We start from the raw sequence: 18806 nt of genomic DNA on the forward strand, positions 1-18806 counted from the left end.
TATACATATGGATTCCAGAGGGAAATAAAGTGAAAACCAGTTGTTTGTTTATTTATTTAGTTTTATTATTGAGAGAGAGAGAGAGAGAGAGAGAGAGAGAGAGTGAGCGCATGAGGGGGGAAGGGGCAGAGAGAGAGGGAGACACAGAATCCAAAGCAGGCTCCAGGCTCTGAGCTGTCAGCACAGAGCCTGAGCCCAATGAGGGGCTCGAACCCACAATCTGTGAGATCATGACCTTGAGCTGAAGTTGGACGCTTCAACTGACTGAGCCACCTCGCTGCCCCTGAAAACCAGTTTTTAAAGAAGCTAGGTGAGGAACAGTTTCCCACTCTAAAGTTTGTTGGAAGCAAGCAAGATTAATTTGATAGTTTGGATTGAGGTGATGGTGGTACTACTACAGTATGAGAGAACCTGTGGGTCAAATTGGATTCTTTATTAGAAGCAACAATTGTTAAAAAAAAAAAAAAAAAAAAAAGAAAAGAAAGAGAAAGAATCAACTATCATGTAGTGTTAGCCAGGGATCCAGGACCACAGTAGAATATGTAATAAATGGGACCTGTTGCTTACTGAAAAAACTTGATTCGAAATCTTTCCATTGTATAATCAAATCATTTTTGTCTCATCTGTTAAGAGTGCAGCAAAAAAAGTTAGGAAGAGTTGTCTTGAGTGTAGTGCCATCTGCTGGCACTATTACCTAAATACATTTAAAAATCATTTTACAATCTTGTAATGTCTACTGGTTTTCCTTATTCATTATTCCCTTGGTTATATTTGTTTTGTTCTTGTGCTGTCTTTTTGTTATATATAACCGATACTCCTTTTTAAAAAATCCTTATGGTATCCATAGAATTTAATTCATCACTACCTCAGGTTTTAAGAAGTTCTCATGTTTGGCTTGTCAATTTTAGCTGGAACTTAAAAGTTAGTCAAGTGTGCGTAGACCTTTTTTCCTTTTATTTGTTCTTGTCAGAAACCCTTTATAGTGCTCTAATTTTATCTCTCTACATTTAATGGGATTAAATGTGAGCGACTCAAAATTATATAGTTAAGTACATTTCACTTCTTGATTCAGAGTCTATCCTATTAGAATGATACCTGACAGCAGACATTTACACAGTGCAAGTCACAGGCATATACTTAATCCCTGCTGGCTTGCTAATTCACTGTGTATGTGGGCTGTGCACCAAAGACAGGCAGGTAACATGTGCCTTGTAGGTAACATGTATACACCCTAGAATGCTGTTAAATTGATTTCTCCCTTTTTGGAGGGGGGTGGGGGTTGGAATTATGGCATCTTTTCATCTCTCTTGCTCCCTTTCTCTCTCTCCAGCAATTGTATTTTGCCCCCTTTGAATTCTCTTCATATCCTTTGCCTATTTTGTCAAATGTGATGTTATTCATGCTTTTCTCAGAGCTTGGTATATGGCCAGAGAGTCCAGAACAGTCAGAAGAGTCCAGGGAGTGCACACACTCCCCAAGAACAGGAAGATGCATCCTTCTCTCACCAGGTGAACCATCATTCTTTCACATTGGTATCTGTATGTTTTTATGGGGAGTGTGGCTGACCTGGGAAGCTTTCATTCATGCTGCCCTGAATTCTCTGTGTGGCCCTGTTATTTTCAGACACATTTCAGTATCATCTGCCATTAAGGAAACTATATCCTTGGCTGTATTTGTTAGCATCTTTATATCAAGCATATTAGCCTTTATGTTGGAGACTGCTAATTTTTTTTAAGTTTTTTTTTTTTTTAAGAAAAAAAGATTGTTTTGAGAGAGTGTTGAGTGTTTGAGAGAGTGTTTTGAGAGTTTTGAGAGAGTCTGCCATTAAGGAAACTATATCCTTAGCTGTATTTGTTAGCATCTTTATATCAAGCATATTAGCCTTTATGTTGGAGACTGCTAATTTTTTTAAGTTGGTTTTTTTTTTTTTTTTAAGAAAAAAAGATTATTTTGAGAGAGTGTGCATGCGCACATGAGCAGGGAAGGGGCAGAGAGAGAGGAGGTGAGAGAATCTCAAGCAGGCTCCGCACTTTCAGCATGGAGCCAGGCGTGGGGCTCGATCTCACAAACCCTCATGTCCCCCACAGATGTCCCCCCTCCCACTGCCGCTTTTAAAAATGAATGTCACCTAAAGGTTTAATAAGTCTGGCATTTAAAAAAAGTTAACTAGATTGCACACAGACAGTTGGTAACTAGTTAGTTGGTTATATTCCATCTGGACATGTGAATAAACGTGTATTGTGGCATCTATCATCTTGATACACAAGCCAGCATTTGCCTGTACCTGCTGTGTAAGTTTCAGTTCTGTCATGTTGATTTCTCTTTGCAGCAGTGTGCAGCAGCTGAGCTCTCCCAGCTCCTCTCATTCTTGTCTACTGCGTCAGCATTAGATTGGGGAGGTGCTTTCTCATTCCAGTTCTCTTCAACAACACCAGGGTTGTAAAAACCTTTGGCTGCGAACTAGGTACTTTAAGGATCTTCATATGGCATAATTTCTTTACTCCAATACAGAAAATCACTGTGTTAGCCTTAGAAGGGATCCTGGAGGACTTGTAATCTAGTAGTTTTTAAACTTTTTTTAAAAAGCTGCTAATGTTTTTTGAATTAAAGAAATCTTATATAAAACCTCAGTATCTAAAAGGCAGGGTAGATAACAAAATGCTGTGTTTAAAGAATTGAGAGTAATGAAGCTCTTTAACACCTTGTTGTTGGTCCTTGAGGCACCTCAGAGAAACTCTGACCTGATTTTATTCATCCTTCTCTTTTTTTTTTTAAGTTTGTTGTTGTTGTTGTTTGTTTGTTTTGTTTTGAGAGAGAGTGAGAGAGAAAGCGCTCAGGTAGGAGAGCTGGAGAGGAAGAGTGAGTATTCATCCTTCTCTTTTTACAAATAAGGGACCTGAATCCTACAGTAGTGAATTGCCTCACTGGGTGTAGCCTAGATAAGAAAATGGCAGACTTTGGATTCAGTAGCCTCTCAGTTAAGGACTTTTTCTGTTACACCAAGCTGTTGCTAATGGAATTACTGCATTTCTCAGTGCTCATGATAATTGTATTCTTAATCCCCTTGACCCATTTCACCCATCCCCTCACCCACCTCCCCTCCGTAACCATCAGTTTGTTCTTAAGAGCCTGTTTTTTGGTTTGTCTCTTTCTTTGCTTCTTAAATACTACATATGAGTGAAATCACGTGGTATTTCTCTTTCTCTGACTTATTTCACTTAGCATTATACCCTGTCTCCATCCATGTTGCTGCAAATGGGAAGATTTCATTCTTTTTTATGGCTAATATTCCACTGTACATATATACCACATCTTTATTCATCTGTCAGTGGACACTTGGGCACTTTTATTCTTGGTGACTGAATTTTTTGGCACCCTCTTAAACTTTGCACTGCCCTTACCATGTTCTGGCCTGAGGTTGCAGTACATTGTATAGTGCTTTATGTACAGCAGGCCAAACATGCTCTGTGTTTTGTTGTCATATAAAATAAACATAATTGTATCTTGGTGCTGTGTTATATTGAGGAAGCTGACTATGCATAACAAGTTTTGTTAAATACAAAATTACAACATACTAGCTTTGAATGGGATGTAATATTCTGTAAAACTGTTTAAAATTAGGAGTGTTGACCTTTTTAGAACTATTTAAGTAGATTTACATTTTATCAGAGCTGCCCCATTGTTCCTTACTCATCTCAACATAGATGCTTAACAAGCCCTCAGCATGAAGGAGTGTAAGAAAAGATAATATCTGAAAATAATAGAAGAGTAATTTCTGTTGGTTTGTTTCTTTACCACCTTAGAGTTTATTTGGCATGTGATGAAAGTTTGAAAATTAAAACAAAAATTTAAATGTTTGTTTTTGAGAGAGAGAGAGCGTGCACGTGCGCGCTCTCGCGGGGAGCACAAGTGGGGGAGGGGCAGAGAGAGAGAGGGAGACACAATCCAAAGCAGGCTCCAGGCTCTGAACTGTCAGCACAGAACCCCATCGGGGGCTCGAATGCACAAATTGCTAGATCATGACCTGAGCTAAAGTCAGATGCTCAACTGACTGAGCCACCGACTGTGCCACCCAGCCACCCCTAAATTTTTTTTTTAAGTTTATTTATTTTGAGAGTGAGAAAGTGTGAGCAGGGAAGGGGCGGAGAAAGAGGGAGAATCTCAAGCAGGCTCCGCACAGAGCCCAATGCGGGGCTCGAATTCATGGAACAGTGAAATCATGACCTGAGCGGAAATCACAAGTTGGACGCTTAACTGAGCCACCCAGGTGTCCTGTGGCATGTGATGAGGGTTTTAGAGTGTTAGATATGTACAAACTTGTTGAATCACTATGTTGTACACCTGAAGGTACCGTAATATTGCATGTTCACTATACTCAACCAAATTCAGAAATAAAAAATAGAATGCTCAAGGTAGAGGTTTTGCTGGAATAAAAGACAAATTGGTCTGAGAGAATGAGAGTTGAAGTTCAGGGTTCTGTGGAGCTAAAGATGAATTTCAGTTACAAATTTGTCACTCATCTCTATCTCTAGTCTGGCAGCTTTTGTGTTTTGAGAGTATGTGCAGGGGTAGATCTACTTGACATGCTTTTTCTCTGAAGAGGACATATTTCAGAATAAGGTAACAACCATTTCAATAATGAACCTTCTTCAAACAGTGCAAAACTGGTAGTAAAATATTGAAATGTTCTCTGTATCTCTTTTCTGAACTTTTGCCTTTGTGTAATTTACTCTTTAACAGGAAATCAAATCCCAAAGCCATTATAACCATGGATATGGTGAATCTCTTGGACGGAAAACTCATATTGATGATTACAGCACATGGGACATAGTGAAGGCTACACAGTAAGTTTTTTATTATAGTTGTTTTCTTCTTTGATATCTATGTTTTAAGTAAAATATGAGCACCTGTATTTCTCTCTCCTTATTGATAATATCCTATTTGGTGTGATATTGTTTTCATACTTTAGCTCTTTGTACAGATTTACCATGGCTGATTTAAAGATTTTGTCTAGTCAGTCCAATGTCTGGGATTCCTCAGTGACAGTTTCTGTTAATTGTTCTCTGTTCCCCTCAATGGATTATACTTTCTTGTTCCTTTGCATGTCTTTTAATTTTTTTTGTTGAAAACTAGACTGTTAAAATTATATGAGGTCACAGTTCTAATATCAGATTCTCCTGGGGTTTGTTGTTGTTATTTGTGCCATTTCTAAATTAATTCTGTAAACTATCTTTGTCATGTGTGGCCACTGAAGTGTCAGCTCAGTTAGTGGTAAGTAAATGATTGGACAGAAACTTTTTTTCTTTTTTTTCTTTTTTTCTTTCTTTTCTTTTTTTCTTTCACCTTTATGTATTTATTTTGAGAGACAGAGACAGTGTGAATGGGGGAGGTGCAGAGAGAGAGAGAGAGCAGGAGAGAGAGAGAGTCCCAAGTAGGCTCCTCACTGTCAGTACAGAGCCCCATGTGGGGCTCAAACTCACAAAATTGTGAGATCATGACCTGAGTCGAAACTGAGAGTTGGCTGCTCAACCGAGTGAGCCACCCAGGTGCCCCAGAAACTTCTTAAATCCCTAGAACCAGTAAATCCTGGTCTTTGTTGAGGGACTTTCTGTATGGTTTGGACACTCAGTACTCTTCCAGACAGTTTTCCAATGCCTTAGCCTTCATTGTTTGCTTGCCTGGAGCCTCAAAGTCAATCTGATGTGAGAGCTTAGGGTTTTCTTAGGTTTTTGTTGAATATATGCACATAACCTTATGCTTGTGCATGGCTTTCTAGATTCCCAGGAATATGTCTGAGCTTTTCAAAGCCCCTATGGATATCTCATTCCTCAGCCTTTGTTTCTTTCCTCAGATTTTTTTTTGCCCCAGCTGTTACACATTCTCTCAAGCAACTGTGATGTTAAAACATTGGCAGTCCCCAGACAGAAGCTTTTAATCAGTTTAAGTTAAGTTCAGTAGATAAGCCTTTCAAGTGGACTCTTCTAGGGAACCACCAAACAGGTCAAACAATGACCTCTCTTTTGGAAGAAGGCTTTGCAAGAACTCCATCCCTGTTCTGCTTACTCTGGTACTAGTGTAAGGGAACCAGTGTGAGTTTGCTCCTTGGTGAGTCACAGATACACCAGGTGGAGCTGTCACATTAGTTAAACTTTATTTGCAGCAAATGAGGAGATCATGGGAAATAACTTGCAAAGCTGTGACTCCCTGACCAAGGGTGGATGGATTCCTTTTATTTAGTGTTAAGATGAATATTTAAAAAGGAGATCCTTGTCATCATATGTAGAGATGGGCATACGGTTGCACACACACCTTAAGGAAAAGGAAACCTGCCTGTATACACATTGTATGTTATGTAAAAGAGGCATGTGCTTGGGGTGCCTGGGTGGCTCAGTTGGTTAGGCGTCCGACTTCCGCTCACGTCATGATCTCACGGCTCGTGAGTTCGAGCCCCACGTAGGGCTCTGTGCTGACAGCTCAGAGCCTGGAGCCTGCTTTGGATTCTGTGTCTCCCTCTCTCTCTGCCCCTTCCCCACTCTGTCTCTGTCTCTCTCTCAAAAATAAATAAACGTTAAAAAAAAAAGTCATGTGCTCCTCCTTGGGCGGAGATTTTGGTCTTATAATGAGTAAAGGTAGCTGTCAGTCACTCTAGAGGTTATGCCACAGTCTGTGCAGGTGCGATTCAGAGGTTATGCTCAAACTGGTCTGGATGGTCTGGACTGGCTGGAGGTCCTGTCTGGGCAGTTGCTATTGCTTGAGGGGTGGTTTTAGTTTCCATTTCTGAGTTAAGAGATAAGCTGGAAAGAAGAGCTTAAGGAAAAATGTGGGATGAAGGTTGGTGAGTTCAAGCAATAAAGGTCAGGTCTTGGAGTCTAGCTGGTGATGTTGGTACCAGGAATACAAACATTTTTCAAGGCTGCTGGGGAGCAGAGAGTCTGGGACTATGATATGTTAAAATACCACAAAGTTCTCTGTTCTTACCGAAATTCAGCTGTTTTTTTGACTGAATGCTCTTTGGATTGTTGAAAGCCTTTTGTTAATTTCCATAGTTCTGAAAGCGTTAATTTTGACAGTTTTTGCCATTTTTTCATTTTTTTTGTGGAGAGACAAACTTTCAAAGGTCCTTAGTTCACTGATGTCACTCTGCCTTCTTGAATGTTATATATAGTCAAATATCAAAGCACATTGTGCCCCCTGTATTTAGCAAACCGATTACACTGTTTTACATTCATCTTTCCTTTTGAGACTGCTTCTTTTGATATCTCCTTTCTCTCATTCGTGATTAATCTGTCTCACCTAAATGCATCATTTCCATAAGCAAATACACTCCAGTATCTTTGATCTTAAGAAGAAAACAACCACCCTTTTTTATCCCTTACATACTCTTCTAACTATTCAATTTCTTGAAAAGTATCTGTCTGTAATTTCTATCTTTAAAAACGTTTAAATTGTGAAACATTTCAATCCTACAGTGTAAAGTGTAGAGAAGAATATAACTGTCAGATTAAGCAGATGCTACTAACATTTTGCTGTAATTGCTACAGGTTGCTCAGTGTACTACTCTCTTCCTTCTCCTCAAGGGAACCTCTCTTGAAAGTGCTGTGAATTATTGTCACGAACATTCTTGTACATTTATTTCTACAAACATCTATAAAAAATATGCTATTGTAATATATACCTAAAATTTATATAAATTGTATGCTATTCTTTTTTTTTTTTTAAGCTTATTTATGTATTTTGGGAGGGGAGGGGCAGAGAGAGAGGGAGAGAGAGAAACCCAAACAGGCTCCATGCTGTTGGCACAGAGGCTGATGGAGGGCTCAAACCCACGAACCGTGAGATCATGACCTGAGCCAAAACCAAGAGTCAGTTGCTTAACCGACTGAGCCACCCAGGTGCCCCTAATTGTATTCTATTTTACATATCATTTTGCAGCTTTTTTTAAAATTAAAAAAAACTGTATACCTTTAGCGATTTATCAGTATTGATAAAGACCTAATTTATTTTGCTTTGTTGTTTTTTGAGAGAGAGAGAGCAAGAGAGGGACAGAGGGAGAGAGGGAATCTTAAGCAAGGCTCTGTGCTGAGTGCAGAACCTGGTCTGGGTCTCGATCTGCTGGCCATGAGATCATGACCTGAGCTGAAATCAAGAGATGGCCGCTTAACCAACTGAGCCACCCAGGTGCCCCAAGGACCTAATTTATTGTTTAACTGCTTTGTCTTATTCTATCATTCTACTTACTGAAGGATACTTACAACTGCTTCTATAGTACTTTGTTAGTATTACAAAGATTGCATCAATGAATATCCTTCTTCCTGTTTTCCTGAATACATAAATAAGAGTTCTAGGGTAGAAAAATCAAGTGGAATTTCTGGCTTCTTCAGAATGTTTCTTCAACCTTACCAACTATTGCCAAATTGGTTTCCAAAGTGGCTGTGCCAATTTGTACTTTAACCTGCAGCAAATGCGTTCTTCTTTGACTACTTCTTGCCAAATCCTAGTTTTGTCACACTAATAATTGTTGTCAGTTTAATGGTTGTGAAATGGTTTTCTGGGTTTTTTTTTTTTTTATTTAAACAAAAAAATTTTTTTTTAATGTTTATTTATTTTTGAGAGAGAGAGAGAGGCAGAATGCCAGTGGGTTGGGGCAGAGAGAGAGGGAGGCACAGAATCCGAAGCAGGCTCCGAGCTGTCAGCACAGAGCCTGACAGGGCTCAAACTCACGAGCTGTGAGATCATGACCTGAGCCGAAGTCAGATGCTCAACTGACTGAGCCACCTAGGTGCCCTGGTTTTCTGTTTTGATTGCCCTTTCTCTGATAACAAATAGTGTTGAATATATTTCCTATGTTTATTAGCCGTTTGGATTTCTTCCTGTGCAAACTGACATGTTAAATCTTTTACCCATTTTGAGTTCTTATGTCTTTTTTGTAATTGATTTGTAAAAGTTTTGTATGTATTTTGATGGGAGTCCACAAGAAGTTAGTGGGATATGTGTCCCCTTAGTGCCCTTCAGAGTCCTATTTTGCTGCTGTGCTAGCCCCTTCACACCTCCCAGACATGCAGCTCACCATTCAGTACTCCTCTCCAGTGTGTACAAACTTCAGTTTTTTTTCTGCAACAATGTGGTAGAAGTTCTCCTCTGGAAACCTGGATTTCCACAAGGCTCTCTCATCTGTAGGAGGTTGTCTAAGACAGTGTTGTCCAGGGTTCCCAGACCATTGCCAAGAAGAACTGTAACCAGGTCATGGGCCACTGCAGGATCTGTGGCTGGGGCACTGAGGTCTGTATGCCTATTACCCAGCACATGGATGGATGAGACTTCTCATCTCCCTTTTAGTGTGGTACTGGATCCCATAACTGCCACAGAGGCACTTTTGTCCATGAGTAGATGCCAAATTATTGTTGGAAGGGGGACAAAATGATGGATGTCTTATACTACCCTGATGCTGACATCAGTCTGGTCCATTTCATCTTGTATAATATATATTGTTTTAATCATTTCTTAGTCTTCACAATTGACCTAGCTATTTTGGCCTTTTACTCTCACAAATGAATTTTATTTATTTTAATGTTTATTTTTGAGAGAGAGAGACAAGCAAACAGACATAGAGTGCAAGTGGGGAAGGGGCAGAGAGAGGGGGAGACACAATCTGAAGCAGGCTCTAAACTCTGAGCTGTCCAGCACAGAGCCCAATGTGGGGCCTGAACTCACCGCGAGATCATGACCTGAGCTGAAGTTAGACACTTAACTGACTGAGCCACCCAGGCACCCCCACAAATGAAATTTAGGTTCTACTTGAGAAATTCATGAGATACTCATTTGGGATTTTAATTAGAATTTCATTGAATTTGTAGATTAATATGGGGGAAATTGGTGTATATATTTGTCATAAGTGTTATTTATAGTGAGAGCAGTGTAATTAAATGTGCTTTCTCATTATTTTAGATGATTTAACATTTCATATTATAATGATATTGGAATTTGATCCTAAATATATTTTACTCGGATACTTTGTTTTAATGAATTTTTTTTTTCTGAAAAAAGATAACCTCACAAAGATACATAATTTCCTGATGGAAGAATTATAGTCTATGCTACATTGACTAAGTCACAGTAATTACTTTTTCAGTATTATTCACTAAGCAAATATTTTACTGACTTTTAACCTGAAATACCCATTTTTAATGACAGTTCTTGCAACCTACTCAGGTTCTGGCATTTTTACAATGACAATAAATGGGTTTATACGTATATGTTAGAGAATTGTGTCAAAAATTTTAGCATATCCACATGAGGAAGTTTTCATAGGTGATATATTTAGATCTTTCAGAAACTATATTATGTAATGATGCAAACATTTTCAACTATACGGTTTTTAAAAACTGTTCTCTTTATAGCAAGTTTTCTTCTAAAGTAGAAGTAGTTATTTTCTCACTGTGTCTAAAATACCCTTTTGCCTTGAAGAGGAACAGACTAAATATCTTTATCCATTTTAAGCATATATGGTTGATAGTATACTGTGCATTCATTTGCTGTCACTACCCCCCCCCCCCCCCCCCCCCCCCCCCCCCCCGCCAAGCCAGTACATTTGAAATACTTTTCTTTTTTGTTAGAGGGAAAATGCAGTTCACTTCTTTGTATGGTTAAGAAGATTTTCGGGTCATCTGGTTGGCTCAGTTGGAGAAATGTGCGACTCATGATCTCCGAGTCATGAGTTTGAGCCCCACATTGGGTGTAGCAATTACTTACATACATGCATACACTAGAAAAACAAAGATTTTCGTGGTCACTTATCTCATTTAAAATGTGAGGTAGATTCTGCTCTTCAAGGTAATGTGTCTAGTTTACTTAACGAAGCACTTGTAGGCAGTTTTCTGAAAAAGAACAAAGAGCTTAAGATACCACTATCATCTCTGAATTGTGAAACTCTTGCTCTTCCCTTTGGTTGATTACGTTGTGCACGTGTGTGTGCACATGTACATATACGGTACAGAGCCAGTGAGGGCAGCAATGTGAAGGCTCTGTTAAATATTAGTGAAGCTTGATTAATTACCTATGGCATTAATATAGTTAGACATTTTAGTGTTTGTTTCTAGTGCCCCATTATTGCGCTACCCCTCCCCCAACCTCACCCTGTGGTGTGCCTTGCCCATTTTGGAGACCACTCTAAGAAATACAACTGTAGTCAAAGCTCGTTTAAATTTGTTTTTGTGTCTCATATTTCCAAGGACGTGATATTTTGTTTAGAATAAAGCTGGTGGTTCTTGAGGCTCCATGGTGGATTCTTGGTAGTTTATTGTACTGTGCTCTCCATTTTTGCTTATGCTTAAAATTTTCCATAATAAAAAGTTTAAAAACTATGTAGCCAAACAGTATTCAAAAGCTGAAAGGTGGGGTAGGATCAGGCTCTCTGCAAGTGCCTATCTTCTTTATCAAATAAAAACATCTTTCCTAGATCTCTCCCAGTGTACTTTGTCTTATGTCTCAGTGGCTTGAACTCGCAGGACTCTTTCCCTACCCACCCTACTTCCTGTCCCCACATGTCCTCTGTCCTCTTTTATTTGCCCTAAGGAATATCAAAGCTAAATTTGTAAACAAAGAATCCTGAGGCTTGTGAAATATCCTTTCTTCTTTTTGTTCTTTTAAATCATTGATGCTTTTTGTTACTGCTTTTTTGTGATTTAATATTTTTTTATTTAAAAAAAATTTTTTTTTAACGTTTATTTATTTTTGAGACAGGGAGAGACAGAGCATGAACAGGGGAGGGTCAGAGAGAGAGGGAGACACAGAATCCGAAGCAGGCTCCAGGCTCTGAGCGGTCAGCACAGAGCCCGACACGGAGCTCGAGCTCATGGACCGTGAGATCATGACCTGAGCCAAAGTCGAACGCTTAACCGACTGAGCCACCCAGGCGCCCCTGTATTTTTTAATATAATTGTCTGTATTTTTATAAGCAGCCTTAAGTGTTTTATGGACTAAGAGGTGATATTGATAAAAACAAGCAATCACTAAACATTTTATTTCTGGTATCCTTTTCTCTTCCAATTGATGAGATATTGCATTTTTTATAGATGAGACATTTAAAACAGAAAATGTTGCTAACTGGATTAGGAAAAACTGTTGGAATATTGATATTTTTAAAGTAACATTTTACATTGAGAAATCCATTTTAATTTCCAGGTATCATAATGGAGCATTATTTTCTTCTGGAAATGTTACTTTCAGCTTTACATTTGTTGTGAAATAGTAATAACAATCTTATATTTTTTTCTTTTCAAGATACGGAATATATGAACGCTGCCGAGAATTGGTGGAAGCAGGTTATGATGTACGGCAACCAGACAAAGAAAATGTTACACTCCTCCATTGGGCTGCCATCAATAACAGAATAGATTTAGTCAAGTATGTATTGTTTGTATTTTAAAGTAATTATTTATTATAAAATTATTCTAAATTATAAAAATTAGTAATTTCTAAAATTCATTGCTTTTACTTTTTATTTTTTTAATGCTTATTTATTTTGAGAGAGAGAGAGAGTGTGAGTGCAAGCGTGGGAGGGGCAGTGAGAGAGAGGGACAGAGAGAGAATCCCAAGCAGGCTCCTCTGATGTCAGCGTGGAGCCCGGCACAGGGCTCGAACTCCTGAATTGTGAGATCATGACCTGAGCCGAAATCAAGAGTCGGATGTTTAATCAACTGAGCCACCCAGGCGCCCCCCCCCCCCCCCCCGCCTTGTTTTTAAAATGTAGATTCTATGTACCTTTTTTTCCTGAAAAAAAATAGTTTTTAACATACATCAAACACTTATTTGTACAAGGTGCTGTGCTGAGTGCTCTTCCATGTATATTTCCTTTAATCTTAATTCTTGAAATAACCCTATGTGAAAACTAACAACTTTCACTGTTGTCTTGATGTGGAAACTGGAGCATATAAATAGGTTAAATAGGTTACCAGTGACATGCAGCTAATAAGTTGGAATCAGGAAATCAACAATCTAACTGGCAGCTCACGTTCTAAATGTGAATTCTTTGGGAAAAAGCTACAAAAGAAAAGGGAGCAGTCACAAAGATAGTAGGTAATAATAATCTAATTTAACTATTCATGCCAGCGTAAGTAATGAATATTTACTAAGTATAAATGATTTTTATTACTTACTGCTAATCTGCTTTTTTAGTTTTAATAAGAGGCAGTTAGATAAGCAAGAGGTTAATAGAAAGTCTTTTTAGTGAATCTAGTTTAGTAGTCTCTGACAATTTGGACATAAGTTCTTTAGATAAAGATATGAATCTGAAGTAAACCAGTTGCAGATGTGCAGTTATGTACAGCACACAGAGTCCAGAGACAAATAGGATATTAATGCCAGGTAAAAAAATTTTCCATTTTGAGTATGAAAGAAAGGATAAGCAAGTAATAACGAAAGCATTGAACTTGAATCACTTTCTTCCAGAGAGCATAGCTCTATTCTATTTGTTCCTTTTGTATTCTTGTATATCTCATCTTCCCTCTGCCTTCGATATGGGTCTCCTGATATCTAATTCTGTTTTTGTTTGTCAGAAAATGTTTTTATTGCATCTTTATTTGTGAAGGAAATTTTCCATATGTATAGAAATCTAGGTTGGCAGTTTTTGTTTTATTTTTGTGTTTTACTCATTGAAAATATCATTCCACTATTTTCTGGCTTCTGTTACTATTGAGGAATCAGGCTAACTATTGTGCTTTTGTGGGCTTTTTTTTTTTTTCCTTTTCTTCCCTTGGCTGCTTTTAAGTTTTTTCTCTTTGTTTCTGGTATTCTGCAGTTTCATGATGATCTAACTAAGTGTGGATTTCTTTTTATTTACCCTGAATGAAATTGCAATGAATTCTTGATACTTCAGATTGACGTTTTCATCAGTTCTAGAAAAATCCCAGCTATTATATCTTCAGATATTGCTTCCATCCCATTCTTTTTTTGCTCTCCTTCTGGAACTCCAGTTAAACATATGTGTGACCTTTTCATTGTATGTTCTGTGTCTTTTATCCTCTTTTATGTGTGTACTGTCCTCCGGTGTGCTTCATTCTGGAAACTTCTTACTTACCTTCCAGTTCATTTATTCTCTATGCTGTTAAATCTGTTGAGTGTGTTCTTAATTTTATTTTTCAGTTCTAGCATTTTCGTCATTTTATTTTTTAAGCCTGTATTACTGAAATCATTTGTGGCTGAAATATTCAATCTTGTATACTTGGACATAGTAAATAATTATTTTATAATCTGTGAGAAGATAGCATTTGTAGTTTGTGTGGGTCTGTATCTGTTAATGTTGTTTCTTCATGTGCTGATTGTCTTTAAATATGTACCACACAATGTGTTTGAAAAATTATTTGTTGAATAATTTGAGGCCTAAAATGAGATTTCCATTTGTTTCTGCTAGGCACACCTTTAATTTCAAGGCTTTAGATTTTCTGGATCACCCACGTGGCTAAACACAGGCTAGAGCCAGGTTTATTTCTGGTTCATAATTACTGCTACAGTGCAGCTTTTTGGGGTCCCAGCCCTTGTTTTGTTTTGCTTTTGTCTGCTTAGCTTGCTTCTTGGCCAGCTTTTCTGCATCAGCAAATTGTCTCCAGGGCAGATGGTGCCCAAGTAGTTTTCTAACTTCTCCGAATTTTAACGTCTCCTGACTTTTGGCCTGGTTAATGCTCTTAATCTTGTTAGGTTTTACTCTTTAGGAAATGTTTCTTATATTTCATTGAACTTTTTTAGTTTAATGGGAGGTTTGATTCAAATTATCTTGCCTTCTAAACCTCTGTTTGTTTTTTTGGTTAATGTTATTTAAGTCAAAGTAGTGTATAAACAATTTGAAAACTCAAATAGTACTTAAAGTCTTACAGTAGGAAATAGCAATCGCTCCCTACCACCTGGGTCCTATAGCCCAGAAATAACTATTTTCAGTACTTGAGCTGTTTCTTTCAGTGTATACTCTTTATTTTATATATTTATGTTGCTACTTTTATCTAGAAATCTATTTTCTTTACAAAAATGACAGTACTTTTTCTGCTTTTTCATTTAATATATATATCTTCAAGATTTCTCATTGTCAGTACAAATAGAGATGCATCATTCTTTTTAAACAGCTGTACAGTGTTCATTTATATGGATTTAATGTATTTCATGGTTTTCCTGTTGATGGATGTTTGGATTGATTTTGATGTTTCTACCATTACAGCCAGTGTTCTGATTGCTAATCTTGGTCATATATCATTTTGTTTATTTTTATATATATCTGTAATATTTATAGGAGAAAAAAAAGAGTTTTGATTTTTTTTTTTTTTATGTTTATTTATTTGAGAGAGACAGGGAGAGACTGCATGCAGGGGAGGAGCAGAGAATGAGAGAGAGAAAGAAAGAGAGAGAGAGAATCCCAAGTAGGCTGTGCACTGTCAGTGCAAAGCCTGACACGGGGGTTGATCTCATGACCCTGAGATCATGACCTGAGCTGAAATAAAGGGTCAGACTCTTAACAGACTGAGACACTCAGGTGCCTCAGATTTTGAATTTTAATAAATATTGCCCACCTTTATGCTGGTATTTCTTGATTTATCAATTATTATATATTTTGACTTTCTATTTTAGGATAACTAGATGTCCTAGAGATCCTCACCACTAATCATTCTTCCATCCTCTATTTTAGTATTAGTTAAGTCACTGTGCATAGTGTAAGTTGTGAGAATGTAAATTCTCACTGCTAAGCTCAGAAGTGTTCTATGATTATTTGTTCTTTCCTTGCAGAATTTTGATTTTTGTCTGAAGCAGCAGTTACTTCATTTTATTTTCTTCATTTGTTTAATTTTCTCCATATTGTAACTAATCCTTCCCGTATCCCATATTGTTACAACCGTAAAACCCCTCTATCTGCCAACAGTATCACCTAATTTATCTGTTCCATTTTTGGAGTTGGGAGGGGGAAGAAATCATTCCTGGAATTCTCCACTTTTTTGCTCCAACCCCGATTATTTGCTCTTTAGAACTAACATACAGCCATTATCTTAAGACTTTGCTTTGCCATTATTCTGGGAAATCCTTTTGCTCCAATGTTGGTTTCAGTTTCCTGGATCTCCGGTTTTTTGTCTCTTTTGGGTTGCTCCCTGATTTTAGTAGAGCACAATTTCTGATAGCTTTCTGAGAGAGACAGCACTTGGGAGGTAAATGATTTGAAGTTACAATTATTTCTGTCCTTACACCTTATTGGTTGTTCGGCTGAGCATGGACTTACAGATTAAAAGTAGTTTTCTTAGAATTTTGAAGCATTACTTCATCATTTTCTTAATTCATATGTTACAATTGAGATTCTGTTGGTCAAAAAATTCACAGTTGTCTTATGTGTAAAAATAAAGTCTGAAGTGAGAAATAATAGACAAAAAGTCTTGATGGTGCCTGCCTTACAAGTGTTCCAAGCCACTTGTGGAATAGTGAGGTTATAGAGTAGTCAGTAGTTGTAGAGTGGGTTAATAATTAGTATCTGCGTATTATATCTTCAGGTGGGTAAACTTAATTTTTTATAGTGCATAATCTAGCAAGTTACTTTCCTAAAACAAACATGGTGAGTAAAGGCAGTTTTCGGTAACAACTGGTATTTATAGCCTCAAGATTACTTTTTACTACCGATCTGGAATTATACCCCCACTTAAAAACTACAGCCTATTCCTACCACAACAAATAGCATGAGCATCATATTTGCCTAGGGTCCTTGTACACATAGGTCTTATGGGAGTGGCTTGCGGTTGTTCAGATGTATACAGCACACATAGTGGGTTTGTATTGCATCTTGGGGAATTCATTGCTTTTATAATAAGAGCAGGCTTGCTCTTTGTTCCAGAGGGAGACATTACCTCATCTCTCAAGGTTGCTGGATACAAACACAACTCTGAGAAATGACCTATGTAGAAGTGGTCAGGGCCTTGTATTCTTCGTTTATACCTAGCAAGGCATATGGAAACATGAGAGACCCATGGAGAAATGTCTCTCTTAACAGTTATGTTTCATTAGCATGTATTTAACTACAAAGTGGTCGGGACACTTTCATGATAATAAGGAATAAAATAAGTATAATGTGGAAAGGAGGAGACCTTCACCTTAGCCTGGATTGTCTATAGTTCCAATGTTTTCAAGCGAAAGTCTTTATTTCTCAGCTTTACCCTAATGTAATAAAATAGAAAGGATTAGCTCAAGCTCTTGTGTTCAACAGTCTCTTGTTACCTTAAGAGTCTTCGTTAAGAGTAATAATAATAATTGTAAATAATACTTGATTATTATAGTCAAGTAAGTAATACTTGAATTCAAGTCAAAGCTTTATTAAGGAACATGGGGCTTTATTAAAAAATATAGGGTTCACAATTTTTTGAGAATACATTGTATGTGTGGCTTATTCTTCTTCCCTGGGAACATGTACTTTTTTTCTTTATCCTTGGCTTTGTGAAAGTTCACATTATTGTGCATTTTATTTATTTATTTATTTACGCATTTACTTACTCACTTTATATCTAATTTATGGCCATTAAGTGGCCACTTTTAATCTGGAAACTTGCCTTTTTGGTTTAGGAAGGTATTCTTGCATGGTGCCCTCAAGAGTGCCTTTCGTTTTCTCTGTTTCCCCCCCACCCCAGGAACTTTTATTGTCAGATAATGGAACCAACCAGATTGATTTCTTTTTCTTACCATTTATCCCAAATACTTTTTATCTCCCAGTATAGCCATTGTACTTTGGGGAGATTTTCTTAATTTATATAATTTATCTTCTAATCCTTTCTTTGAATTTGTAATTTTACCAATTGCATTTTCAATTTGCAAGTGTTTTTTTTTTTTTTTTTTTTTTTTGATCTCTGTCTCCTCCTCCCTTTTTAAAAAAATATTTTGTTCTTCATATCATGAGTATATCATCTTCTCTTATTTTTGGAGGATGTTAATTGTAATTTTTTGTTTTTTAAGTTTTGCTTTATGTTATCTGTTTATTTTAGGCTTCTTCTGTTTATTTGGTCTCCTTCCATATTTGCAACTTTCCTCAAATATCTAATCATATTTAGGAGAGACATAACAAAGCTGATTGGAAATTGTAGAACTTAGATCACAACAGGAACCTCTCAAATGTCTACTTCTAGAAGTTTTTCTCTGGCATTGTTCAGTGTTTCTTAGAGAAGAATCTTCTAATCTCTTTGTAGGAGGAGCTGAGTATCTATCTCTGTCTGCCAGCTGAACTGAGCAAGGAAAGGGGTTTGGGGTTGTAGTTGTTGTTTAGCATGTAAACTTTCATTGAATTGCTACGTTTTCAGTATAGTGTCTCATATGGTTCTCTGATTTAATTCCCTGAGTCTCAAATTTCTCTGATGAAGGTGCTCTGAATATACTTTTCAGCAAATGCTGAGTGGTTGAGTGTTAAAATCAGTATGAGCCTGAGGCTGAAGCCAGAAGTCATCATCATACAATGAAATTTAGAGATGTAAGAATGAATCTGAACTTTTAAGAGTTTGAGGTATTATTACAGTAATTTTGAAATTTTGAGGAGTCACATTTTGAAATTCAACATTACAGTGCACAAAGAAGTACTTACCTAGCACTGTCAGCTGCTTGTTTCCATCCATGTCACTCAAATGCCTGTTTGTGGTGCTAAATACTTAACTTTTGGCAAGAATGTAAGTTACAAAACAATTTTTTCAGTAACTTTTATTAACTTACAGCCAGTGTTTTTGTTTATAGTCTAGCTTCTTTACATTCTACAGAGGTAACACTTACCTTTAATCCCTTAGTCTTTCCAGGGTTTTATAAACTCTGGATTG

The 18806-nt window shown here is 37.3% G+C and overlaps 1 protein-coding gene across 6 annotated transcripts in view; it reads left to right on the forward strand.

The window, feature by feature from the left end:
- Positions 1-18806, forward strand: part of ZDHHC17 (zinc finger DHHC-type palmitoyltransferase 17) — a 103879-nt gene that overhangs the window by 20915 nt on the left and 64158 nt on the right. For 4 of the 6 annotated variants that reach the window (XM_042947233.1, XM_042947229.1, XM_042947228.1 and 1 more), the window contains exons 2-4: positions 1413-1508; positions 4741-4844; positions 12280-12402. In XM_042947233.1, the coding sequence (XP_042803167.1) occupies positions 1413-1508; positions 4741-4844; positions 12280-12402 (323 nt within the window). The remainder of the gene's footprint in view (positions 1-1412; positions 1509-4740; positions 4845-12279; positions 12403-18806) is intronic. The other 2 variants (XM_042947232.1, XM_042947231.1) reach the window with 1 other exon arrangement.

The sequence above is a fragment of the Panthera leo genome, chromosome B4 (assembly GCF_018350215.1).
Source record: "Panthera leo isolate Ple1 chromosome B4, P.leo_Ple1_pat1.1, whole genome shotgun sequence".
Lineage (NCBI taxonomy): Eukaryota > Metazoa > Chordata > Mammalia > Carnivora > Felidae > Panthera > Panthera leo.